At 39.4% G+C, this 26988-nt stretch overlaps 1 protein-coding gene across 1 annotated transcript in view; it reads right to left on the bottom strand.

Annotated features, from left to right (window-relative positions):
* The window catches only part of dync2h1 (dynein cytoplasmic 2 heavy chain 1), a 76642-nt gene extending 64571 nt beyond the window's left edge, over positions 1-12071 (bottom strand). The window contains exons 1-25 of the mRNA XM_089013457.1: positions 11934-12071; positions 11048-11233; positions 10631-10946; positions 10321-10439; positions 9985-10129; positions 8899-9044; positions 8671-8757; positions 8411-8545; positions 7962-8075; positions 7771-7882; positions 7473-7597; positions 6226-6401; positions 5642-5837; positions 5475-5570; positions 4994-5155; positions 4770-4868; positions 4473-4612; positions 3464-3692; positions 2757-2884; positions 2448-2563; positions 2057-2184; positions 1579-1728; positions 1301-1506; positions 1032-1187; positions 838-952 (exon numbers count right to left, since the gene is read on the bottom strand). Of these exons, the coding sequence (XP_088869583.1) occupies positions 838-952; positions 1032-1187; positions 1301-1506; positions 1579-1728; positions 2057-2184; positions 2448-2563; positions 2757-2884; positions 3464-3692; positions 4473-4612; positions 4770-4868; positions 4994-5155; positions 5475-5570; positions 5642-5837; positions 6226-6401; positions 7473-7597; positions 7771-7882; positions 7962-8075; positions 8411-8545; positions 8671-8757; positions 8899-9044; positions 9985-10129; positions 10321-10439; positions 10631-10946; positions 11048-11230 (3579 nt within the window). The 5' untranslated portion in view covers positions 11231-11233; positions 11934-12071. The remainder of the gene's footprint in view (positions 1-837; positions 953-1031; positions 1188-1300; positions 1507-1578; positions 1729-2056; positions 2185-2447; positions 2564-2756; positions 2885-3463; positions 3693-4472; positions 4613-4769; positions 4869-4993; positions 5156-5474; positions 5571-5641; positions 5838-6225; positions 6402-7472; positions 7598-7770; positions 7883-7961; positions 8076-8410; positions 8546-8670; positions 8758-8898; positions 9045-9984; positions 10130-10320; positions 10440-10630; positions 10947-11047; positions 11234-11933) is intronic.
* Between the last annotated feature and the right edge of the window lie 14917 nt (positions 12072-26988).

The following is a 26988-nucleotide window of genomic DNA, read 5'->3' on the forward strand; positions in this document are numbered from 1 at the left end:
GCATATAGCTATATTTTACGTTTTAAGACTCGCTCTGAATATTCAGGAAGTCTTGTTTTTGAGTTGGTGACGAGTCCGTACGTGACGTCACGAAAGGACTGCCCCCTGACTGAAAAAAAGACACATTGTAGCAGTCATTCCATCACGTCAATGTATTTTGCTGTACATGTTTGGTCTGAGAACCGTGTTGCACCCAAAAGCCGCCAGAAGAGGGCATCCAAGCTCCATATAAGGAATTTATCAGCCTGTGGAAGCAGAGGTGGCCACTGGAGGTCGCCATTTTGTGCCTCTTTTTTTGGGTGAGAGATTTTCCCCCAATGTTGCCTCAAAATGGCACATATAATTCTCGATTGCAAACATGTATGCTTTCCTCTGCAGAACTATTTGAATCATATTCATAACTGGATGTGTAACAAGAAAGCATATTCTCTGAATCTGAAGCCATTGTTTTGATTCTTCAGCAATGCAAGACGTCTTGGCGTGATGTCACGAACTGGGGGCGGGACTTTTTGAAAATGCGCAATTCGCAGCTCAATTATTATTATTATTATATTTTGGACACTAAGTCATTTTTGTTTTGCATTTGACTAAAAATATCATATTGTGTGTTTTGGGTATTTTAGATGCTACAAAACGTTTTTCTGATGTCAGTTAAAAAACAAAAAGTGACGTTGGTTGTCCTTTAAGGGAGTAGGAAGGGGAACATCCTGAACTGGTTGCCAGCCACTTTACATGAGCAAAACAATGTTTAGGTAAGTTACTAAGTGTAAGGAACACAGAATGTCAACTCATGCATATCAAGTGACACAGAAAAATGTTTTGAACTGGATTGTGTACCTTATATTTGTCCACTTCTCCTTGCAGTTTGACAGAAATGGCTGTAGGCTGTTCCAGCTTCCGAAGTTTGTCCTGCCATGTGAATAGAAACTCCTCAAACACATAGGTCTTACTCCTGTAAAGAATATGATGAAGTGAACAAAGCAAATAATAATTATATCAGTGGTGTTTTTGATCGGTGTTTGTTACTTTACCTGAAGGAGATCCAGTCCTCTTGAGCCTTTTCTGTAAAGCCTTGGTGCCACTCCTCATACAGACCCCACATCAGACTGTATTCCTCCATGTCTTGTTTTGTCTCTTCGGCAAGAGGGAAAGTTGAAACCTCCATGTCGAAATACACACAGTCCTCACTAAGCGGAGCAGGAGTAGCGTAAATGGGAAAAGAGGGTGGTAAGATCAGAAAGTATCCACCCTCTCGACAGCTCTAGTATTCTGACTATAAACTATACAATAAACTACTTACCTTAGCTTATGCCGCATTGCTTCTAATTCCTGGAATTCTTGCTGCTTATCTCTGATGGTTTGAAGACTAGCAAGTAGCGTTTCGTGATCACCAGATTCGAGGAGCTCTTCTTTGGGTTTCAGCTGGTCCCAGCGGGCCTTGAACCTTTCTAGATCTGCCCTGTAGGCATTGATACGTTCTGTGGTGTGACTTCGCATCACTTCAACCTACAAAGGAGAACATCATGATATCACAACAAGTCAACCACCGGCAGAAAATGTGCCCCATCGCTGGGATACCTGATCTTTGATCATGAGCTGATGGCTCTCCATGACAAGCTCCAGTTTGTCCCATTTGGCCCTCAGGGAAGAGAGAGAGTCAAGCCCCGCGCCAGATACTGCTCGCAGCAAACGGTTCTTCTCCTCTGCTGACTTGAACTGAGGCAGGATCTGGTCAGATCGATACAGTTAGCGGTGAGCTGCATGACTTTTGCGTGTTTCTACTTTCATCATTTTTTGGGATGCAATTGAAAACATGCATTGAAAATAGCAATTAGGAAATTGTTAATAATGACTACAGAAATATAAATGGGACAGAGCTTTTTGTCCATGTTGCTAAAAAGAATATGGCTGGGTTAACAGAAAGACAAAATCAAAAAATAACATTTCAATTGCAAAGTGAGCTTTGTTTATCCTCAACTATTTAAAAATACAGGAGCAAAATGCTGCATTTTCTTCTGTGTTCTAAATTCCCCAATGTGAGTTATTTGTCTCTTACCTCAGGTTTGTTGGCCATTATCTGGGCATATTTGCTGCTGGCAGTACTAATCGCTTCAATATTTTCTGGTCGTGTCGACAAAGTCTCCATTGACTCTGACACAAAATTGTCAATGGCCTGTGTGTGACCTGAAATTGAACAAAATAGATGCAATCAAACAACATAAATCATATATCTTTGCTTTACTGCTTTATTTTTTGTATGATAGCTGTCCATGTTAAGTGCTTTGTTACAGCTTCAGCTGTTGATAAAGCGCTATATAAATAAATATACTGTATATTGTATTGTATATATGGAATTATTGTAAAACAATAGACAAAAGGGTAAACAGAAATATTTAAAACATCTCCTGGTTGGATTTATTGATTAATTGATTTATTAGGCCTTCTACCTTGTATCGACTTCCGAAGAGACAGAAGCAGCAAGTCAAAGAGTCTCTGGATCAGCCTATCGATGGCTGTTTTCAACGGCTCACAGTTAACTGTGACACAGTCAACCTTCTCCTGGCTGACAACCATCAAAGACATGCATATGCATTCAGGAAAGTTATTAGTTCATATGGTATACCCATTGTTGAAATGCCCAATTCCCCACACCCAATGCAGGATGAAGGGCGATTCCCGCAATTGTGAATCGTTGGCTTTTATCGGTTTATATAAGTATACAGAGAATTGAAGAATTAACTTGTTGTTTTGTGTACCTGGGTAGGCGTTCGGATTCTTTTCCTCTGGCTTTCAGAGCTTTGAAATTTATTTCCCAATCCTGCACAGAGGTCAGATGTTGCCCTACTAACTTCTCCAAATCGACCTGACCGAGAACCACCCACTCCTGAAGAAGCAAATCCAACAAAACAAAGACACACACAACATAATCAAAAACTCTGAGCTGTACATGAGTCCTCGTTTTAAATTCAACCGTACTAGAAAGGAGAAATTACATTATAATAATGCTGACTACATAAAAAATGGACACAAAGAAGGGTTAGGCTCTCCCTTTCAAAGATAGCTTAATAAGTGTCGACAAAAGACATCCAACAGCGTACACTTTTCACTAGTGAAAGTTTAAATTATTTAAATTGAAGTGTTCCGTACCTGACTATCAGATTATGTAATTAAAATATATACATGATTATATGTACTTGTATTGCTATATGTTGCAAAATATAAAGATGAACTACAGGTATTACATGTGAAAAATGCATTGCCCCATTTTGGTCTCAATTGCAACACTTTTTAAAATACATTTATCAATATATACACATAAGTGTCTATCCATATATTGAAATGTATTAGAAAATATAAATATAAAATCCCACATATGAAAATGTATTACTTCATGTATTGCATGATATCTTCCAATATATTGCAATATATTTTCTTTCGTAAGGGGTTGTAAATGTTCAGGCACCTTATACTTGTTTTGAATATCCAGCAAGCGGCTAAAGAGGTCCTCTGCCTTATTGAAGATGGTGAGGAAACCAAAAGCGTTCCTCTCAATCATAGCACCAAAGATAACCACATCACCCGGTGCACTGACTCCTTTGAATTGGTTCGGGATTGAGATGAACCTCTTCATCTCTCTGTAATAACGTGCTCGTATTTCCTCAAATGGCGGTTGGAACTGCAACCGGCCCTGTCTGCTCAGAAAAAAGGACACAGAAAATGTACAGTTAATACTCAGAAAATTAGAATATTGTGAAAAAGTTCTTTCATTTAAGTAATTCGCTTAAAAGGTGAAACAAATCTATTATTTAGACCCAGAACATGCATTGCAAGATATTTCAAGATTTTATTTGTTAGAATTTTGAATATTATGTCTTACAGTTTGTGAAAACTGCAAAATCAAAGTCTAAAAAAATTGGAACGTCCCATGAAATAACCTGAAAAATGAGTTTAAATAAGTGGAACGTGGGTCATCAGAAAAGTTAATCATTTTGCGTACTCAGTACTCGGTTGAACCCCCATTTGCCTGAATTACTGCTTCAATGCAGCGTGGCATGGATGATATCAGCCTGTGGCACTGTTGAGGTGTTATGGAAGACCAGGATGCTTCAATCGCAACCTTGAAGCAGTGATTCAGACAAATGGGGGGGCAACCAAATACTGAGTGCACAAAATGTTTATAGTTTTATGTTGGCTGGCATTTCATTTATTTATACTCATTTTTCTGTTTATTTCATGGGACATTTACATTTTTTGAGACTCTGATTTTGCCGTTTTCATAAGCTGTAAGCCATAATCAACATTCTTATGTCTTGCAATGCATGTGATGAGTCAAAATAATAGATTCATTTCACCGTTTAAGATTAATTACTAAAGAATGAACTTTTGCACGATATTCTAATTTCCTGAGTATAGCCTGTATATTTGAAACGGAACAAAGGACAAGTGGATGACATCAAAGATGTGGCAATCACCTGAAAGTAAGGTCAATATGTATTTCGGGTAGGTTCTTGTTCAGAGCTTCCAATCCAGTCTGATACTGGTGTTCAAGCGCCTTGTATAGCTGATGATTCCAGTGCTGCCGCCATGCCTGCATGTCATCAGACCTAAAGCCCTGAATTTCAAAATACACAGGTTATATTTGTTGAATGGAAAAAAAGGTTTTCCAAAATACTTCAGCCTCAATGAAGCACAACAATACATTAACTTCACGAAAATGGACACACACACACGCGCACGCACACACACAAACACACACAAGCAATCATGACCTGGGCCTCCAGAGTGGCAAAGCCAGTGCGGAGTTCCTGCAGGCCTTCTTTCCACCGTTGTTGATGTCTCAGTAAGTCGACATTCATCAATGTCACCACCTTGGCAACACACACAAATATAAACAGAAAGCCAATGATGAGATATGGTCTGCAAATACCTACAGTACATAAAGAACGGGTCAAATTATGAGCCAAGAGATACATGCATCACGGTACAGTCCAACCTTGTCTGTAAAATCTGTGTGCCATTTGCGCAGCTTCCTGTTCTCAGTGGAGAGTTTCTCAGTGGCAGACTGCAATTTGGAGATGTAAACTTCTAGCTCTTGAGGATTGTTCCAAGTGATGTGCAGTTTACTGCCAGATTCTTTTGATTGAGAGCGAGGATTCTGTAAAGAGAAGAGAGACGTAAGATGAGATAACATGTTATATTATTACATAATAATCACCCTGATACAGTTAGAGAGAGAATTATGCAGTTATTTGAGCATAAACATAAATCCACTTGCTCGTGATAAGGACAGTAGCATTTGTATCATTGCCATGACATTCCTCACAGACGGTAGCCCAACACAAACACCACGTGTTGCATAATTTTCAGCTATCCACAAATGAAAAATGATACATTCTTTGTGTGGCATAAAGACTTCATGTTATTCCTGGATATGTGCAAGAATAGTTGATGTTGCTTGAACAGGCTAGTATGACCTTGATGACTTGCTCAAAAGCCAAAGCAAGTGTGAGCATCATTGGTCTCTGAGAAGGGATCATTTGCTGGTCAATGGTGTTGTAGAAGTTTGCCACCTATATAACAAAACAGAGTTGTGTTATTAGGTCGGCTCGATCTAAATGAAAAGAAGAAGAAAAAAAATCACCTGTTTGAGGACAATGGCCTGCCGATGGAACTTGTCTGCGGTATTGGCGGCCAGTTGGATCTTCGCAGGAATAGCAAAGCCCAGAGCCGCTAGCTGTCTGACCTCCCTGAGCAGACTGACCAATCGGTCAGAGTAATGGATCTTCAACCTGCCATCTGCATGATCCAGTTCCATCACTCTATCACTCGCCTGGAGACTAAAGGAACAAAGATTATGTGGAATATATCAGCGCACATTGTGTTCAAGGCTACGGACTGCCACTAAATGGTCCTCAAACTTGAAATGGCATCTATCTATCTATCTATCTATCTATCTATCTATCTATCTATCTATCTATCTATCCATCCATCCATCCATCCATATCCATCCGTCCACATCCATCTGCCCGTCCGTCCATCCATCTATCCATCCATCCATCCATCCATAATATATATACTTTTTTTCAGCTGCTCATAATTTTTAAGTTTGGGGATAAAAAAAACTTGACATTTGTGAAAGAATGTGAGTCTGGAGCCCTACATGCAGAATGTTGTCTTTTTTGTTTGTTTTATGAATTATTTGACAAAAGGTTCACCGTGTCTCACCTGAGTCCTGACTTGGAATCCGCCAGACGAGACAATACATCTCTGGACCAGTCCTCAAACAGTTCCTGTTCATAAACCCTCAAAACTTCCAGCGAGTCATCACAGAAATGAACAAAACCTTTGAACGCTGACAGATCTGACAGCAGAGCCTCGCCGATGCGGACACAGTCCTCCACCTAATGCAGGGAAGAAAGCACAAGCGCATTGTTGTAGAATCTGTTGATCAAGTGTGTAGTTCCAGAACTCATTCACTACCAGACAATGTGCAAAAATGTGTCTACTCCAGTGCCAGGATTTTTGTCATTTTCATTCAAATTGCAGGACCCACAGAATATTGAGTTTTAGGACTATATAACCATTCAATTCAGCATAAGAAACCTTAGACTCTCTTCTTTCATCAGAAAAAAAGAATTAATTTCAAAGTTATATGGATTAAGAGTTATCTGAGCTTGAAATGGGGGTGGCTGTCCAAAATAATAAACTACATACTTATTGATTTATATAGTGCTTTAACAACAGTTGAAGCTGTAAGAAATGGCTAACATAGACAAAAGGCAAATGCTGTCCCCTTGTGAAAGGGAAAAACATTGCCAGAGGTCTGACCAGTGCTTTATCGGCACCCCCTGCAAGCGAAACCAAAACCGGAACAAATTCGGGAATGGCACTCCATATCACACTTTTCAATTCCCGAAATAATTCAGGAATGGGAGCGAATGAGTTAACTATATTTTAGTATTTCATTGTGTGCATCACCACCCATTTCCACTTTTCTGCTGTAGATTGCAAATTTCCCCATTCAGAGACTATTAAAGGCTTTCTTATCCTTTTCACGGATTTATCACAATTTGTATCATTAAAAAAAGCTGTACTCACTGCAATAACCACAACAAAATAAAACATATACTGTACAGTGGACACCCGCATATATATTACAATTTTCTGGGAGGAATATATCCCCCAGCGGTCTATGTGTATTTTCCTTCGATTAAGGTTTTATGTTCCCTGTATTCAGAGATGCAGGGGTTTAATACTTGTGTACAATCAGAAAAAAAGTGTGCAAACTTTGTCTTTTCAGAGTATTGATGAAAAGGTTTCTTCAGCCGTCATCTGTAGTTCTTTGAAGTACAGATCAAAGAAGTACAGATGACGGCTGTAGAAACATTTTCATCGATGGACCACTCCTGTACGACTGAGAGCTTACACAGACGTCTTTTCAGAGTACTATACAGTTATTATAATTCATTCACCTTGTGTATGATGTGCTGGACCCAGATAATTCTATTGACCACATCGGAGAGGTTTCTCCCTATAAGTGGGCCGGTCTTCTCTCCTGGAGTTCCATGGCAGCGATTCTCAAAGTCTGTCTTCAACCCTATCAAAGGGGTTAAGAGACAAGTAACAAAATGTTTTCATGAAAGTTAAAAAAAGACATATCTTACATAGGATCTAAAATGTTGTTTCTTCATTCTTTGTTTTGCAAAAAAAGAGCATTTCAAAATTGAGATATTTTTTGTGATAAACAGTGACAGAAATAGACAAGTTCACCTTTGTTGTAGTCAAGAAGTCTTGCCAATAGAGTGTCTCTCTCAGGCTGCAGCTCTTTTCTGATGGTAGGGCGCCGGATTAACTCCTTGTGCTTTTGAAACACCTGCAACAGCTACAGAGAGTAATTGTCGTGAGCACACATTAAAGTTAACCAAGAGTAGGCTGTACTTTATTCGGAGCTGTTACACAACCTGTTGTGGGTTGTCTTGTACGTCAGCGATGTAGCTCTTTAGTCTGACAGCCACCTCCCGCTCTGAAGGGGCCATGATGCGTTCAAACTGGGCCACAGCTGCTCTCCAAAGGGGCTACAAAAACATACAACAAAAATTTGAATCGAGGAAGACAAATAATAATGTTTGATTTAATACTGTCACAAATATAAATACAGTAAAGTCTCGTTATATCGATATTCAAGGGAGTCCGAAAAAATATCGATATAACCGGGACTATCGATATATCCGACCCTGTTTGCATGTAATTTTCTCCCTGCGTGCATAGAAATAGTATCGATATAACCGGGACTATCGATATATCCGATATCGATATAGCGAGACTTTACTGTATAACTGTAAATGCATCCTTACTATTGTGTATGCATTTTAGTCGGTTCACATGTATATAACCATTCTACTCAACTAACCTCGGTGTAGGGGTTGTACTGGAGAGGGTTAAGGCCAGAAAAGGGCTCAAAAACACAATCTGAATTCAGAGCCTGCTGCTTTCCTGCCGGTAATAAACGCAGCAGTTTCTCATGGGAAATCCGCAAAGACACCACCTGATGGAGAAAGTCAATTCCATACTCAACTAATAGAGACAAGCTCTAAATAGCAATGTGAAAAACATTCAAACGATACTCAGATCCAGGTAGGTGGATTGATAGGTTGAATCGATGCATTATACCTCATCCAATCGTTTGCCAAGGCAATGGAGCATTTGCGGGCAGTGTTTGTTTCCCTTCCAGGGATGAGGGGCATGTCTCTTCCAGACCTGGCAGTAACATTTTTAAAAGATAACAAAAAGAAAAAGACATTGAAAATGGTCAATTGTTTTGAAAATATTTGTCACTCAAGCCAATATAAAAAAATATTTCATCATTCGTGTTATTCACTATTTCAAACATTCCCACACCTGTCCAGTCAGATGTTCACAAGCTGCAACCCAATGTTCACAGATAGCAATGCCTGTTTTCCAGCTCTCACTCACAGACATAAATGGCTGCTCGAAAATCTTGGGATCACTGAGTTTCTTCTGGACAAATCGTCCGAGGGCTCCACCTCAAATATTTAAAAGAAATGAGACATGATGTGACTATAAAAAAAAAACATAAAAGCATAAAAAACATATTCCTCTAAATAAAAAATAAATACATGAATGAATAAATAGATGAATAAATAAACAGATACATAAATAGATAAATAAATGCAAGCATGCATGCATACATGCATACACACACACACACACACACACACACACACACACACACACACACACACACACACACACACACACACACACGCACACACACACAAATACATACAGTACATTAATAAATACATAAATAAATAATAAATAAATAATAATACATAATAAATAAATACATAAATAGATGGATTGATTAATTAATTCTTTGAGTAGAAATTACTCATAAAAATGTACTCTTATACAATAAAACATTCTTACACTACAGCCAAAAATGTAATTCAAGACAAAAAAAAGTATGTTTGCAACCTAACTTTGATTCTTACTTTGTAAAAAATTATATACCGTATTTCCTGGAATATAAGGCGCACCAGAGTGTCAGGCCAATGAATGGTGTATTATACCAATGAATGGTGTATTTTCAAACTTTTTCCATATAAAAGGCGCACCAGACTATAAGCCGCACCTTTAATGAATAAAAAAAAGGTTTTCCAAATACAATATATAAATATCTAAAAGTTTTCCAAATATAAGGCACACCACATTATAAGGCGCTACAGTCGAGGCTGGGATTACGCACTACTTCTTCTGTGGGGAGAAATGGAGTTGATGGCTGCTAACAGTCGTTGCAAGAGCTGTTGTGGCTCAATATTACTTCACATACACGTACAGTATAAGCAAATTAAGGCTTTTGGGTGCGCCTTGTACACCGGAAAATACGGTAGTAATCGAAAGTGTTTGTTTACAAAAGTCATTTTTCCCTCTGAAAAGCTAGATAGTGAGGCTAATTCTCACCAATAACATCCATCAGTCGGACCATGCGTGTTTCTGGATAAGGGTCGTAATCAATCTGCCGCCACACACCATCGAGTGTGTCTCTACTCTGCTCCACTAGATCCAGAACATCCGACAAAGACAGGCCATCAAGACCACAATACTCCTGATGGAGAAACAATATTTTGCATGATTTTGTCTTGCTTTGATTAAAATCATCATATTTGTAAGGAACATCTTCATGATTCATGATCTTCATGAACTTTTTTTATTTTACCCACAAAGTCTAAGTGGATTGTAAACAACATAATCATTGTTACCCTTGTCAGAAAATGCTTGAATATAAAAGTTGCATACCTTCTCTATAAGGTTGAATTGTTCAGTGAAATATGCAGCCCTTTCTTTCACATTGGACTTCTTTGCAGACTGCGATACATCCGCCCAATACAGGAACTCATCATTGGGTGTAAGAATACCTGCACAAGTTAGACATGTATAAAACGTCATATGAATTAGTGAAGAAACCGTCACAGGTACTTTCTTACATGTCATTTGGATGTGTCATTCAAAAAATTGATTTCTGTCCAAGAAAATGTATTTCTGGTATACTTCACTCACCGGACATTGGCCATTGAAACATACAACTCAATGGTCTGTGTGCACATACCCAAAACATCTTCTTCCGAGTGTCCTCTTTTCAAGTCAGGCGGTTGTGATCCTGACTGGCGGATCACTGAGCCCAGACCCAGCTCCAACTCACTGAGTAAACTCGCAAGCTTGGGATCAAACACCGAACGCCAGTGTTCATCCTTCAGCAGCACCGGTGCAAAGACCCGTCTCACAGCCTGGTATAGAGTGTTAATAGGGGAGTCCAGCATTGATGATACGAGGATGCTCTGGTGAAGGTTCTCCACTGTGATCACTGTGGGGTAGAGCTTGAAGAACACCAACACTTTTTCTTGGCCTGCTTCCAATGCTTCGATCTGATGAAGAAAACGGAATTCATTTAAATCGGAAATATGTTTGCAACTGCCTATAGACAAATTCTCGTATATTTCTTTCTGATGGATGACGTTTGTGGTACCTTATTTGACAGGTGAAGATCACTTTCATGTCTGGTGATGGACAAGACAAATTGGTCCCCATCATCCAAGAAATTGTTGAGCTCTGGGCTGTCATTCAAGAGGGTCGGTGGCTTTAGTTCATAGAAGTTTCCCGTAGTGGTAAGAATGAACTTCTTACGGCCATCGATTGGTTGCTGAGTCATTTCCTATATGAGACACAAGGAGGTAATGTTGAATTTCACAATACCCAAAATTATGTGAATAGCTTGGATAAACACATGTGACGTAATGCACAATCTAATAAATTGGAATGCAAAGGTGCCTGTACAACAATAACCATCAGTGTTTTAGCTATTTTATTTATTGTGTAGTAATGTAGTTGCAATTCATTTTGAAATTATTTCAAAACTTCAAGCTTCTTCCATCATGCATGTGCATGTCCTCATTAAGATCCAATGGGGAGCTGGAGCCAATTCGAGTTTACTGTGGATTAAAGTTGGAGTGCAAACCTGGTTGGTACTGCGTTTTACGTGTACAGATCGAACGTCACGAGCATAGTCTTGGCTTGCTGAGGCTATTGGTACATTAATATGACAGCGGTTGTCTGTTTTCGTGAGTAACAGTTGATTATTTGATCGTGCAGACCAACATGCATTAAATTATGTTTTTAAATTTAACAATCGTAGTGTGGTAAAAAAAACATTAAAGTGTGAATAACTCACATTATATACACGTCTGATGAGCATAAACTGTACTGCTTTCAACGAATAATCATACAAGTAGATACAAGTAGAAGTTATCAATTGGTTTCATTGCAATTAGAATGATAACGGTGATTTAGCGCAGCCGTAGTGACTAAAGAAGCTAGCTATGGTTAGCACGCTGCCTCAATCAAAGAATACTCACGTCCGCAGATTAGCGATGGCGTTGTTTCATGGAGGCAAAAACACTTTCATAGTGCTCAGCCACATACAACTCTGCCCCCCCCCAAAAAAAATTGCAATCCGTGGAGCAAAGTCGCGCAAACTGTTGCATGCAGTGCACTGCCGTGCTCCAGCAAAACAACACTAGCGTGGTTGCTATGAAACACCGAAATCACAAGTCACGTGATTCCATTATTCCGGAATTCTACGCATTTTACGTAAGATACGTAACTTGTTACTAAATTGGCACGTTTTTAGTGTATTTTGCGATGACGTTTGATGTAAGTATGATTTACACAATTGCCCTGCTTGTATGTGAGTCATCGGTATTTAATATATTGTTCTATTTGCAATTTGAAAATGGTGCATGTCCTTGTTTTGCACATGCCTCCGTAGGTGATAATACTGTATACTGTACGCGTGTTCTTGTTTCTTCTTTATAACTATTGTGAAGACAAATATGAAATAGGCTTTCATTCTCAAATGTTCTACATCGACAGGGTTCTACTTCAGGTATCAAAATACTGTCTGTCAATTACATGCAAGATTGATGAAGTAACCTCCTTTGTGTATTTTATGAAATTGTCTGCGTTTAAGGAAATCAAAATATTTTCAAATTTCAAATTATCTTACGATGCACACTAATAAGCATTTGTTCAATGACTATACTCTCCTTGTGAAATAGATTTTGAGTTTTTTTTAATCTCGGGCCTGCTTCGCATCGCAACTCAGTCATTGAAAGAGCTGCATCGCCTCATATGGCCAGCAGATGTCGCAAGGGCACCAATTATCAATCAAAATAAGTTTTTGGAACACAACGACAGTACAGTATATGCTCAGCAAAGTTTGAGCACCCCAGCAAATGATCTAATTTTTAAGCAATGCAAGGAGTAAGGTTTATTTTAAATATCAGTTTGTAGTAGGCAGGGCCAGGAATGACTGAATGGGGTGAAACAGATTGTAAAAGGCAAAAGGTGGAACATTGAATTCAAACAGTCACAATGCCTCATCATGTGATGTGTCAAATACTTACTCACATCTTTGTCCATAACATCTTCCTGAATTGACTCCCAGTCTGAGGCATTAATCTTTCCCTAATTATGTGACAGATTGTTAGCCCTCCTCTCCATTCTGTGTTTACATTGGGGAGAGGAGCAGTACCAGGATGGTTGCGCTTCAGGAATGTAACCCCGAGGTCCCAACCCACCCATCCTGTGTCTTCTCTCCACATCTGTTCTCCTCTTCCATCTCGTTCACCTCTTCCACTGACTAATTTTCCTTCCCTCCTCACTTCCACTACTGTTTCTCATCATTTTTGGTGCTCAACTCTCCCTCCCTGGAACGATCTGGCCCTAAGCACCATCAATCTCTCCATGACACCATCTTCCTCTTCTTCTCCTGTACCCCCTAACCTTTCTGGGCTCGTTTTTAGAATTCAACATTGTACTTCCGGCCACCCATGCACCAACTCAAATTTCTCTGATTTCCTGCCCTTGTGCCTCTGTTCTCTAACCAGTTTGAATTTGCTATGTGATGGCTGTAAGAGAAACACAGTATGTCTGGCTGGGTTGAAACATAAACAGCAGTCTGTTGAAGAGGATATGGGTTGTTTAGGCTCAACGTGAATTAGAGATACTATTTTGGATACGGGACCATCTAAATGTACCACATACTAGTAAAAAAAATATATTGAATACAGTGCACTCAGACAATCACATTAAGGGTCAGCACTGTTAGCTTCTTAAATAATGCTCTATCAAAGACGGTTCAGGTATTTAGTTTCAGCTTTTTAGTAATTATGAGGCACAGGCTCTGTACATCATCTTCAGCAAATGCATTTTTCACCAAGCCGTGTGTTACTACCTCTTCCACACTATTTGCAGGCCCACACCAGAGAATTTATATCCGGAATATATTTCTTTTGTGCTGGGACCCTTTGCACAAGGCAATGATTGCAAGCAATTTAAGTGGATTTAGTCAGCATGATGAGGATTAGGCTGCTGGCATTCTGAGAATAATCCGAAACAACAGGATATTACAGTTGATTATAAGTGTTGTATGGCTGCAGTGTGTGTGTGTGTGTGTGTGTGTGTGTGTGTGTGTGTGTGTGTGTGTGTGTGTGTGTGTGTGTGTGTGTGTGTGTGTGTGTGTGTGCGTGTGTGTGTGTGTGTGTGTGTGTGTGTGTGTGTGTGTGTGTGTGTGTGTGTGTGTGTGTGTGTGTGTGTGTGTGTGTGTGTGCGTGTGTGTGTCAGGCAAAGAGAAAAATAAATTTTGTATTTGTCATTCTAAAAAAAGTAGAAATGCACAATACATATTGGAAATATTTGAAGGGGAAAAATAACAAATAATAAATGTTGTCTTTGATTTTTGGATTGGATTGGATAAGGCTTTATTAATCTTGCAGTGGAGAAATTTGCATTTCACAGCAGCAAAATTATGAAAGGAAGATGAAAGGAATGAAAGAAGTAGATTTCGAAACATATGAGAAAAAATGAACAGTTTAAAGGACAATCAACGTCTCCGGACAAGTTGTGTCCATAATTTGTAAAATGGCTTCAAATGACTTCTACTGAGCGTATTTTACAAAGATTCCACCGCACATAGCTATATTTTACGTTTTAAGACTCACGCTGAATATTCCGGAAGTTTTTGAATTGGTGACGAGTCCTCACCCTATGTCACTGAAGGAACGCCCCTGACCGAAAAAAGGACACATTGTAGCAATCCTTCCATCACGTCAATGCATTTTGCTGTACTTTGGTCTGAAAACGTCGTGTAGGACCAAAAAGAGGCAGAAGAGGGCGACAAAGCTCCATGTAAGGAATTAATCAGCATGTGGAAACGGGCTGATTAATTCCTTACACGACTTTGTCGCCATTTTCTGCCTTTTTTGGGTGCGACATTTACCACCCCTGATGCCTCAAAATGACACGGAATAAATTCTTTAATCGATTGCTAACATGTATGCTTTCTTCTTCAGAACTATTTGAATCATATTCATAACTGGATGAGTAACACGCATATTCTCCGAATCTGAAGCCATTGTTTTGATTCTCGAACAAGGCAAGACGTCTTGCCGTGACACCACGAACATGGGGGCAGGACCTTCTGAAACTGGCCACTTCCGATTTTAAATTGAAGTACTTTTTAGACACTTTAAGTCATTTTTATTGGTGTTTTGCATTTGACTAAAAATATCATACTGCGTGTTTTGGGTATTTTAGATGCTATAAAACGTTTTTCTGATGTCACTTAGGAAACAAAAAAGTGACATTGGTTGTCCTTTAAGTAGATTGTTTGAAGGGTTAGCCTCATTGGTGAAAGTCTGGTGGTCCAAATCTTCGACATTTCAAACATTGAGATCACCAGCTTTAAATGATGAATTATGCAGAAGCACTTCCATCTTTAGAGCATGATGATCTGATAAGACTGTAGTCAATACGGAAAAGGTTTTAATTTGAGGAAATAGTGTTTATGATGTCGGAAAGATAGCAGTTCTTCAATATCAATATGTATTATGCACAATGGAATAATGGGGAATTTTCTTCATCATTCAGAATCATGATTCAGTAACAACAGATTTGACGGTTCACTATTCTTGGGGGCAAAGCGATCCAATAAATCAGGCAGGTCCAGCTCAATCCCTGGAGGGCCACTCTCCTGTCTGTTTTCCATTTCTCCTGATTCAGATCAGTCAACTTTGAAGGAGCATTAGAAAATTTCAGATTATTTGAATCAGATTTGTTGCTCCTGGGAGAGCTGGGAAAGAGACAGGACGTCGGCCTTTGAGGTCCGAGTTTGGACACCCCTGCTATGAAGTATTCAAGATAAGACTAAAATCACATTTCAAAATACATGTATACTAAACCGACACTGAGGAGAATTTTATGACTAGGGTATGACTAAGTTATTTTTTCAAGGTAACTGACAATGCTAGTTACGTGTAGCAATGGGTCTTTCGAACTTTCTCTTTGTGAGTGGTGCTGACTGAAATAACCTTTGTTTAATTGCTCAGTGGGGGAATTTGGACACTTTTGGAGCGAGATTTGACAGATTTATGAAGAAAGAGGGTTTAAGAGGCTGCAGGAATTCAGTTTGGGCTGTGTACACATGAGTAACATTAATTCACTGGCGTCTCCTTAACAGCCGTTTTAGGTCAGGAATGTTACATGGCCGTCGCACCTAGCAGCTTTCAGTGATGGTAAGCGACTGTGGAGGAATTAACAGTCACCTCTTAAGAAACAAGGGCAAAAGATGGTGGGCTCTAACATTGAATGGAATTTTGACCAATTACTTTATAAAACAGATTTCATTGAATATGTTGGTCCTGTTTGATGAGCCTATCAATCAGCACATTTTGAAAAAATAGGTAATCAAGTTATTTATGCTTTTATACACGTAATGGTGATACATGAAATGAGTTTTTGGCCAACGCATTTTTTTAGACCTTGTAGGGACCTAATATATTTAGTGTTAGAGGCATTTATTGAACTTCTTGAGATGTGACTTATTTCCCCAGCAGACAACACTCTGACATCAGTCCATCACAAGTTGATGGGAATATAACAGACAGCTTCTTTTTACATGTTTTTTTCAAATGACAGCTTGCTGCAACGGATAGATATTCATCCATCCATCCATTTTCCAGACCGCTTCATCCTCACTAGGGTCGCGGGGGGTGGTGGGTCCTATCCCAGCCGTCTTCGGGCACGAGGCGGGAGACACCCTTAATTGATTTCCCAGCCAATCGCAGGGTACACGGAGACAAACAACCGGTCACTCTCACATTCACACTTAGAAACAATTTGTAGTGTTCAATCAGCCTGTCATGCATGTTTTTGGAACGTGGGAGGAAGCCAGAGGACCCGTAGAAAATCCACACGGGCCCGGGGAGAACATGCAAACTCCGCAGAGGGAGACTGGATCAGGCCTTGAACTCACGACCTCCCCGCTGAGAAGTCGGCGTGCTAACTACTCAACTATCGGGCCGCTGGTGGATATTAATCTTGTTTGACTTCTGAAAATAATTGAGGTAAGAAATCCGTGGATGAGGAAGAGACATTGTTCATACTTGTGGAGGAAAAATAAAAAGCTGCATTCCACACCCACCATGAAATTATAAATTCATTAGACTCCTGGCTGTCTTTCTTCCTTTGCAGACATACGCAAACAATAGCTCTGCCAATAAATGTGTTACTTCGTACTGTCTATCCAAGTAATAATCCATCAGAAAACATCTAACTATGATGGGATTGCAGTGGGTGATGTACACTTAATACACAGATGCGACGACAAATATGTTTACACCACACCAGTGATGGTGAGTGGCTTGTTTCGCCCAGCGTTTGAACTAAACATGCTCCTTGTCTGTGTTAAACTTTATTCGAAGGGTCCTGCCGGAGCTGTTTCACAGGGGGGGAGAAAAAAAAATACTTACTTGAATCAATGCCCAGAAAAAAAGGAGTTCTATTGTTTCAAAGCTTTCCTTGGGGCCCTTGTTTGGTTGCATTTGAAATGGCTAAGAAGCCCAAAGGCACCATCACTTCATTCTAGAGGTATTGCAGCATCCTGCCTTTCTCAGAGAGGAGTAAAGGCTGTAACACATGCGATGTAACACATGTTTGCTTGGGTGTCCCCGAGGTCTTTGTGGGAGAAATGACTGGAAGCAAAATAGACATTGTTTTAGTATTACACAAAATGGTAGAGAGAGGCATTTTCAAGTGCGCAGGCTGTCAGAGACCGTGGGGGAAAGAAACATCCAAGCGTATCTGTTCAAGGGACTGGGTGTAGAGCAAAATCATATAGTGAGCAAACTGGCCAAGGGGACTCACAAGGCCTGAGGAAGAACTCGTGAGTGGAATGAGTGGCTCATGTATTTTGTTTTTCTACTTTCATTCCTTTCATCACTTTGCTGCTGTGAAATGTAAATTTCTCCACTGTGAGACTAATAAAGGCATATCCAATCCAATCCAATCCAAAAAAATAATAAAGAAAAATAAATATGTAAGGTCTACAAACAAGCAACAAATCAGTCATTTCCTGACTTCCTGCTTTCTCTAAGGATGTCATGCAAACTATTTAAAACTATATTTAAATTTGTTCTTTACTTCCATATTTTGCATCAATGTGTTTCCAGTTACCCAATTCTCGTAGGTTCTCTTTTGTTTTCATTCTTTTCATTGTTGAGGTAAAGCTCCAGGGAAATTACAGGATGATCCACATACCTTTCCATTAAATCCAATAACGCCTGATTGTACGGACCAACTCTCTGTAGGATTGGGTAGTCTTGTGTGGTTCATCTTCTCTATCTTACAGCTGGACGATATTGCATTCACATCACTTTCAGCCAGTATCTCATCTCTGTTCTTCTCTGACAAAAACACCCGGACCTGCTCACACGTACGCACCCTATTGATCCTGTATTGTCCGCAAGGGAAAAATAGGCAGGGATATCGGGATCCATCAAATATACATCAAACACTTGTACTAAGACTGGCTGGGGGTGGTGGGGTGTAGAGGAACAGAGAGGGAATCAACACAGACGATCCTTCTGTTTATTAAGACCAACAACCACCCTCTCGGAAAGCAGTTGCAGCTCAGATTCAATAACATTGAAATTACATTCAAAGATATCCATACCCTGATATTTGGTTGGCAGTGTAGAAACAACACCAGAGAAGAACCAACTGTCATTGGCGTTAAGGGGTGATCACACACTGTTTCTAAATACTGTAGTACATTTAAATACAGACTTTCATTTCCTCCTGATGAGCAATGATGAGTTGTGCGGATCAAGTGAGTTTCACACTCCATGCAGCCTGAAGCCATGCAAAGCCACAAATGACCAGTTCACATGTGGGCCAGGAAAAATTTGCTCAAAATACTTACCGGGCCAAGATACATTGTAACTTCTTCAAAGATATTACGAGAGATGCCAAAGAATATTCATGAGCATTAAGTGTCCAAGCAGAATTTTGCAAGAAACTAAAACCATTCTTTTTTTTGGTATGACAGCTCATTTTTAGATTGAGGTGGTGTAGATGTACAATGCAACATATCGAGAGCTGTTTCTTCCATCAATCAGCTACACAAATCGAAAATTTCTTTTTGAATGTGGACATCAGCCATCTGAGATTTTCCTCATCTGTCCTGGCGCTTCTGTTCCATTACTTATTGAGGTGGTCTCTCTAACAAGTCTTCCTTCGTTTCTTTTTCCATCTTTCGTAGTCCAGAATGTGTTATTGTCAGTTCATTTTTCCAGCCAAGGGACGTTCAGAACTGTTAAAAGTTCTCGATGATGTATCCAACGTTGGGCCATTCCTGTATATTGGGAGCTCTTCAATGCTCTCGACGAGTTAAGCACACTGCAAGAAACAAGACAAAGGCACGGAAAAACCCTCCGCACCCTGCCTACAGTGCCTACGGTGCTACAGATCCATGCGCACCAAATCCAACAGACATTTAAACAGATTCTACCCCCGAGTCATTAACCCTGTAAATAGTAACCCAAATATAACTGTATAGTGCCTTTTTGCATTGTAGCTCCAGCTGGCTTCTCACTTGAACCACTGTCTGCTTGATACTTTGCACATTGTCTCACAGTTTTTCCTGAGAGGTACCACTAACATGAAGGAATTCAATTATAATAGATTATATTCGATTAGATTTTATTTTATTTGATTAGCCTTGATTAGTGTCCTTCATACGTATTTGTCATGTCTTTTTCTATGATGATACTAGTGCAGCGTGTTCTACCGCCGACAAATTTCTTGTGTGTTCTACATACTTAGCCAATAAAGAGATTCTGGTTCTGATTATGCTCAACATTATTTCTTCATGCGCAAGCTGCATCGCATTGTTTACTTTAGGGCAGTTTTAATTTGAAAATAACAACATTTCAATATAACAAACAATATTTTGGAGGGAATAGAATTGAGATGGCAAACAGTCAATCGCGTGATCTCAGCATTGGAATAACAATTGCTCTCTCACAATGTTTTGTCACTACTCTGTAATAGGGAATAAATTGTCTTGGAAGCATAGCAGACCTCTTAGTGTGTTCACCCCCATCTGTCCAAAACGGCCTCCCTTCTACAATTACTCCCTCCTTCCCCGACTCCCCTGCCTGGGCAACTTCTTTGCCCTCTTGTTTCCGGGCTTTAGTCTGACAATCCATTATTGTGACGGCTCCCACTGAAGGAAAGAGTGAAAGAAGTAGAAAGACAGGAGCTACTTTGACTTTCAGACTACACCCCCTTTTTAAATCCCTCCGATTTATTATTTGCTCCTTTGTGTGAAAGTTGCAATTTCCCTGATTATAGTGTATTGACACTTCTTTACTGATGCATTTGATATGTCGTCTCATTTTACAGTTCCCCTCTAAATTAATTCATCCTTTTCACTTCCACCCGCACTTACCCCCTATACCTTTAGTTGCCTTCACCCTTGCTCTCCCCCGAGACTCCCTTGACTTACTTCACACCCCACAACACACACACACAAACACACCTTGGGCTTGTGCTCCATCTCTTTTTTGGCAGCATATTGTTTTGTTGCTGGCAGCATTTAGGAAACCTGAGCAGGCCGAAAGAAAAACAGATATTGCAACTTAGAATGTCTCCAGTCAACCCCCCTCCAAGGAGCCCCTACTTATTCCAAATGTCTTACCACGTCCACCGCCCAGCAGCCTAACTGACACCTTCCTTCAGACCAACCTTTGCTACTCTGTGATAACACCTACAACACTGACAATATGTGGCACCAAACCTTGTTTTAATAATAATAATAATAATAATAATAATAATAATAATAATAATAATAATAATAATACATTTTATTTCAAGCACCTTTCAAAGCTCTCAAGGACACTTTACAGTCACGGGCAAACATAGATACAATAATAAATAAAATACAATTATAAATAGAAACAAGAGATAAAGCTACACAGATAATGCACACTTTAAAAAAAGGTGGGTTTTGAGATGGGATTTGAAGGTGCGAAGAGAATGGATATTACCAATGTTGGGAGGAAGTGAGTTCCAGAGTTTGGGGGCAGAGCATCTGAAAGCTATGTCCCCTATCATGCTGAGATGGACAGGGGGCACACAGAGGTGGAGGGAGGAAGAGGATCTGAGGGAACAAGAGGGAATAGATATGTGAAGAAGGTCAGATAGGTATGGGGGGGAAAGGTTATGGTAGCTTAAAATGTATAAAGAAGAATTTTAAATTTAAATTTTGCATACCCTTATGTGACGGGTGTCACAACAGTGACTGTCTTCATCTCCACGATGCTGCCGTATTAATGAAGACGAGACGCGTGGATGTGTCTTTTTATTTCTTTTATTTCTGCAACACAGTATGGCAGAAGGGATGGGTGAAGTCGCATGGATTTCGTCTTGTGATTAACCTGAATCTCCTCGAGATTGTTCTCAAATGCAAAACATTGTAGATAACAAAACAGAATGAACAACGTGTGATCGTATAGTGGTTATTTACAGAAAAAGAGAATACAACACAAGTTCCCTGTTATTTACAAGATGTCCCTGAACGCATCATGGGCGGAGACTCGGCAGAACACGCGGTGCGCTTGTAATGGCTGGCGCGCAGTTCAACCCGCCACGGACACTCACGGGCAAATGAAACACGACACAAGAAACTAAATATTGTTCAATAAAAACGAAATGAAACAATTATTACCTGCAACACAGTATGGCAGAAGGGATGGGTGAAGTCGCATGGATTTCGTCTTGTGATTAACTGCGATAGAAAAGCACATATGCTCCAAAGTTCCACTCGAGAAAACGTGAAGTAAATAATGACACAAAAAGTAATCTGGACTCGAAATGAATAAGGGAACTAATTAGATAACACTAGACAGTACAAAAGGGGAAACAAAATAAGATATTGTCATGAAAATGCGCGTTAATCAAGACCAACAGAAAATTGCGACTCACCCTGAATCTCCTCGAGATTGTTCTGGAAACTATGGGCGGGACATAGTGCCACACTGTGCGCCGTTGCGTCACTTCCTTCATAACTTAATAATCTAAGCGCACAACTCCGTTACACTTAGAAACAATGCCACATTTTGTTTTACACTCGGCATTGATTTCATTCTTTGTTGCAATGACCAACCAGACATTTTTAGGGGTGAAAGCTTGTGTACATTTGAGACAGATGCTGTGTTCTGTGGCCACAATAGTTTATGTATAGCAGGTCCGTCTGTGTAAGCTCTCAGTCGTACAGGAGTGGTCCATGGATGAAAAGGTTTCTTCAGCTGTCATCTGTACTTCTTTGAAGGTGTCGGACGTTTCGCTTCTTATCCTAGAAACTTCATCAGCAAACTAAAGTCTTACTGGTAGTTTAGGACCTATATATATATATATATATATATATATATATATATATATATATATATATATATATATATATATATATATATATATATATATATATATATATATATATATATATATATATATATATATATATATATATATATATATATATATGGCGGTGCCGGACTACTCCCTGCCACTCCACTGATTGTTCCTATTGTCTGACTAACGACTGGCCTGATTGCCCCACTTCGACCGGTATCACCTCATCAGTATTACTAATCCTATGTTGCCTAAGCAGGCTATTGTTTGAACGATCCAAATTGAACCTCACCCCACCAAACCGGTTTAATGAAGGATTTAGTTGTTTTATGAAAATCGCTTCTTTTACTCCCCTTTCAAACCATCTATGTTCTTTCGCTAAAATTTTAACCTCATTGTCATCAAATGAGTGGTTGCTAGCTTTTAGGTGCATATGTACTGCCGATTGAGGCCCACTAGTATTATTCCTGCGATGTTGAAAAAGTCTTTCTTTGAGAATTTGTTTCGTCTCCCCAATGTACTGCTCTTTACGATTTTCATTCTTACAATGTATTGAATAAACTATATTACTTTGTTTTTCATTTGGCAGCCTATCTTTTGATGCACCAATTTTTGCCTTAAAGTGTTTATCGGTTTGAAATAAGTAGGAATTTTGTGTTGCCAAAGGACTCTGTAGTTTTTCAGAAACTCCTGCAATGTAAGGTACTGCTACTCCTCTCCTTTTTGTATCTTCAGAATGTTTGGTTTATTTTTGGTTTTTGGTTTGGTAGCCTGCTTAGGCAACATAGGATTACTAATACTGATGAGGTGATACCAGTCAAAGTGGTGCAATCAGGCCAGTCGTTAGTCAGACAATAGGAACAATCAGTGGAGCAGCTGCAGGGAGTAGTCCTCTGCTCTCCCCAACCTGAGAGCAGGGACCTATCATAGCAGAGTCCGGCACAACCATGTCTGGACAGTAGGGATATATACAGTAAAGTCTCGTTATATCGATATCGGATATATCGATAGTCCTGGTTATATCGATACTATTTCTATGCACGCACGGAGAAAATTACATGCAAACAGGGTCGGATATATCGATAGTCCCGGTTATATCGATGTTTTTTCGGACTCCCTTGAATATCGATATAACGAGACTTTACTGTATATAGGGCCTAAACTACCAGTAAGCCTTTAGTTTGCTGCCGAAGTTTCTTGGACAACAAGCGAAACGTCCGACACCTTCAAAGAAGTACAGATGACGGCTGAAGAAACCTTTTCATCTATGTATAGCAGGGTTTAGAAGCTCAGTTTGATTCAGTTTGATCATTCACACAGTCTTCATGAAGACATCGTACATATCAATGAGTACAGCTAGAGTTTACCTGGTTCAGTGAACTAACTAAAGTCATGCAAAATCACTGTGTTTGTGACTCAAAAGTTCAAAGGGTCAATGGAAAAATATAGACTATTTATTTAAAGGGGGGTTTCTTGTTTTAGCATTGTCACTTTGCTGAAGGCCATAAATGTGTATTTTCACATCAAAATAAATGTCTAAGTACTATTAACTCATTCACTGCCAGACATGTACAAAAATGAGGACACTCCAGTGCCAGGGTTTTTGTCATTGTCACTCAAATTCTAGGAAGCACAGAATATTAGAGTATTAGGATGACATAAACATTCAAAACAGCATAAGAAAACTTAACATAAAACAAAACAATATAAAAACAAGTTAATTACCAAGTTATATGGGTCTGGAGTTATATGAGCTTGAAATGAGGGTGGATATCCAAAATACAATGCAATATATACATATTGGTTTATATAGCGCTTTAACAACAGCTGAAGCTGAAACAAAGCGCTAACACGGAAAAAAAGAAATGCTGCCCCTTGTGGAAAAGAAAAAACATTGCCAGACGCCATGGCCACGCCTTTATCGGCACCTAAACAAGAAAAAACAAAACCTGAACAAAATCATCAATGGCGCTCAACGTCATATTTTCAATTCCCGAATAATTACGTTAATATTGAATAGTGAATACATTAAGAAGAATCTCTCTCGGTAAGACCCCAGACTCGAACTGATATGTGCAGATTACATTTTGGAGCAAATATATCACAGAAACACTTTATTAGGGACTTCCATTATGTTGATGCAGGCTATTCCCAAGACCAACCTGAATCCCTATTGACACAAAATATGTCAGGGCCTTGTGTGCCAAGCAGATAGACAAAGTGAACCTGTAGTACAGTTTCAGACAGATGGTTGAATGTTATGATACAATCAATACTGAGGCGAACAGGCGCTTGAAGGGGAAATGCGTACACCCCCCCCCCCCCCACCCTTCTCACCATGTCTTTCTCCCTGGTGGTGTGTCATGTTACATGTGGATAATAGGTGTCACAGTGAGACCTCGTTTGTGCTCAGGGGGCGGGGGGGGACACCAGTGTCACATACACATTAATGCAAATCCTTGCAGAAACACTTTTAACCGTGTGAGCGCATGAGGGTAGCTCACTCTACACAGCATGGGTGCATAGATGAGCCTCCACTGCACATCTCAATTTCTTCCTATCGGTCTGAAATCATTTATTTAAATCAATTATTCAGTTCAATCCAGAACCTGACACATTTAGTTTATTTCATGATGAAAGTTTTAAAATATATTGTGACCTAACCCAGATATTAACTTTTGTGTATAATATTACTTTGCTTCTTTCTCCTGACCTCGGCACATGACAGGAAGGACCAATCATAGCCTTGAGGCAGAAGAGAAGTAGGCAAGATGACAGAATGAACCCGAGGGAGCTATAACTTGGCAGGTACATGTCCACAAGGGGATACATGTAGTTTGGGTTAACATGAATGTGTGTGTGTGTGTGTGTGTGTGTGTGTGTGTGTGTGTGTGTGTGTGTGTGTGTGTGTGTGTGTGTGTGTGTGTGTGTGTGTGTGTGTGTGTGCGCGTGTGTGTGTGTGTGTGTGTGTGAGAAAGAAAGAGAGAGAGAGAGAGAGAGTGACAGAAAACTTTTTTGTTGCTGATTATTTGCATCAAAAGTGAAAACGTGATCGATTCATATTTTCCTGTATACGGTTGAAATATAAGTACGTCCTGAACAGCCCAGTCAGATGAGCCTCTCCATTTACCCAATCAAAGGAGATTACCACACAAAGTAAATGATTCTACACCTCCTCCTCACTGGCACCCGAGGGCATTTTCATGGCACCATGCACGTAATTTTTTTAAGTAATGTTTTGCTTCACAGGAGGTTGTTTTCATCTAAACACAAAGTTGTTTCTAACTAAAACACCTTGGTTTATTTATACTTTACTTCTCCTGCTATTGTCTGTCCAAAGAGATGCTATTAAGATTCTAAGATCCCATAATTAATTAATCTCACTGATTAAATGTTTACATGCCCTTATCATTGTATCATTTTATTTTTTTCCAATTTGGATATAAATCATAAATCATTAAAAAAACAAAGTTGACAGAATATTAAAATAAAAAAATAAACTGAATTGAGCAGCAGCATGTTTGCTTTCAACATTTAGCTTGTACGTAGTAGACATTCCACCATGACGTCCGATATCCGCTGGTAAAAACGACGCTTTGATCATTTCCTCTTTCATTTAAAACTGCTTCATGTAACAAAGAGGGTATGGAAAGTGCTTAAGAATGAGTGACTCTGTCTTTGTGTTGTCATACTATTTGGTATTTAGTTTTTTTGTTCTTTTGACTTCAAGCTGGCGTTGCAAGAGTGGTTGCCTTTACAGCAGCTCCTGTATTTTGTTTTTCTACTTCTTTCTTTCCTTTCATCTTTCTTTCATAATGTTGCTGCTGTGAAATGTAAATTTCTCCACTGCAAAACTAATAAAGGTAAATCCAATCCAATCACACCCTGCAGTGTCAATGTAGTCGGTTAAACCACTAGAACTATTTTAGTGTTCAAAACTACATGTAAATATAATATTATGCACCTCACCCTTATTTCAACAGACTGATTTCAATTACACAGTGCGCAAAAACTAATGTGTGAGGGTGCCTTTTTTCACTCGGATCTTTGCAGTGGGCTGCGATGGCTGACTGTGATTAACTCAGGAAACAGAACCAGGTGCCTTTAATTTGCATTGACAATACAAATGTACAATCTTTATTTGAGTCCAGCATTTTACCTATGCTCCTTTGTTTGCATATAGAAGTTTATGGTTCTTGCCTTTCTGTTCAATTATGGTGAAAGTATTATGTAATTCGGCAATGAAACAAAGAGTCAGAGAAGATACCGAAGAAGAAGATGTGGATGACAAGCATTTAAAAACAGGAGTAGATGTGATAGCCACTTGGATTAGATTTTACTCTTGGCCACAATTTAGATCTGGATTCATTATAAGGTACATCAAGTTTAAATTAAAATTCTTGGGCGTTTTAGAGGTTAATACAGTTGCAGGAAGCCACCAGTTCAATACTGTGGATTGGCAGGTTAGTGAATATGCAATGTATGTGTCATTTGGATGTTTGGACAATAGTGTGATGGAAATACAATGATAGCGCACCCCATTTACCATTTTAACTAATTCACGGCCAGACATGCAAAAATGTGTCCACTCCAGTACCAGGGTTTTTGTCATTGTCACTTGAATTGCAGGACCCAGAGAATATTGAGTTTTAGGAGGAC

Source organism: Hippocampus bargibanti, linkage group LG14 (genome assembly GCF_051943395.1).
Source record: "Hippocampus bargibanti isolate YZ-2025 linkage group LG14, ASM5194339v1, whole genome shotgun sequence".
Taxonomy (NCBI): Eukaryota; Metazoa; Chordata; class Actinopteri; order Syngnathiformes; family Syngnathidae; genus Hippocampus; species Hippocampus bargibanti.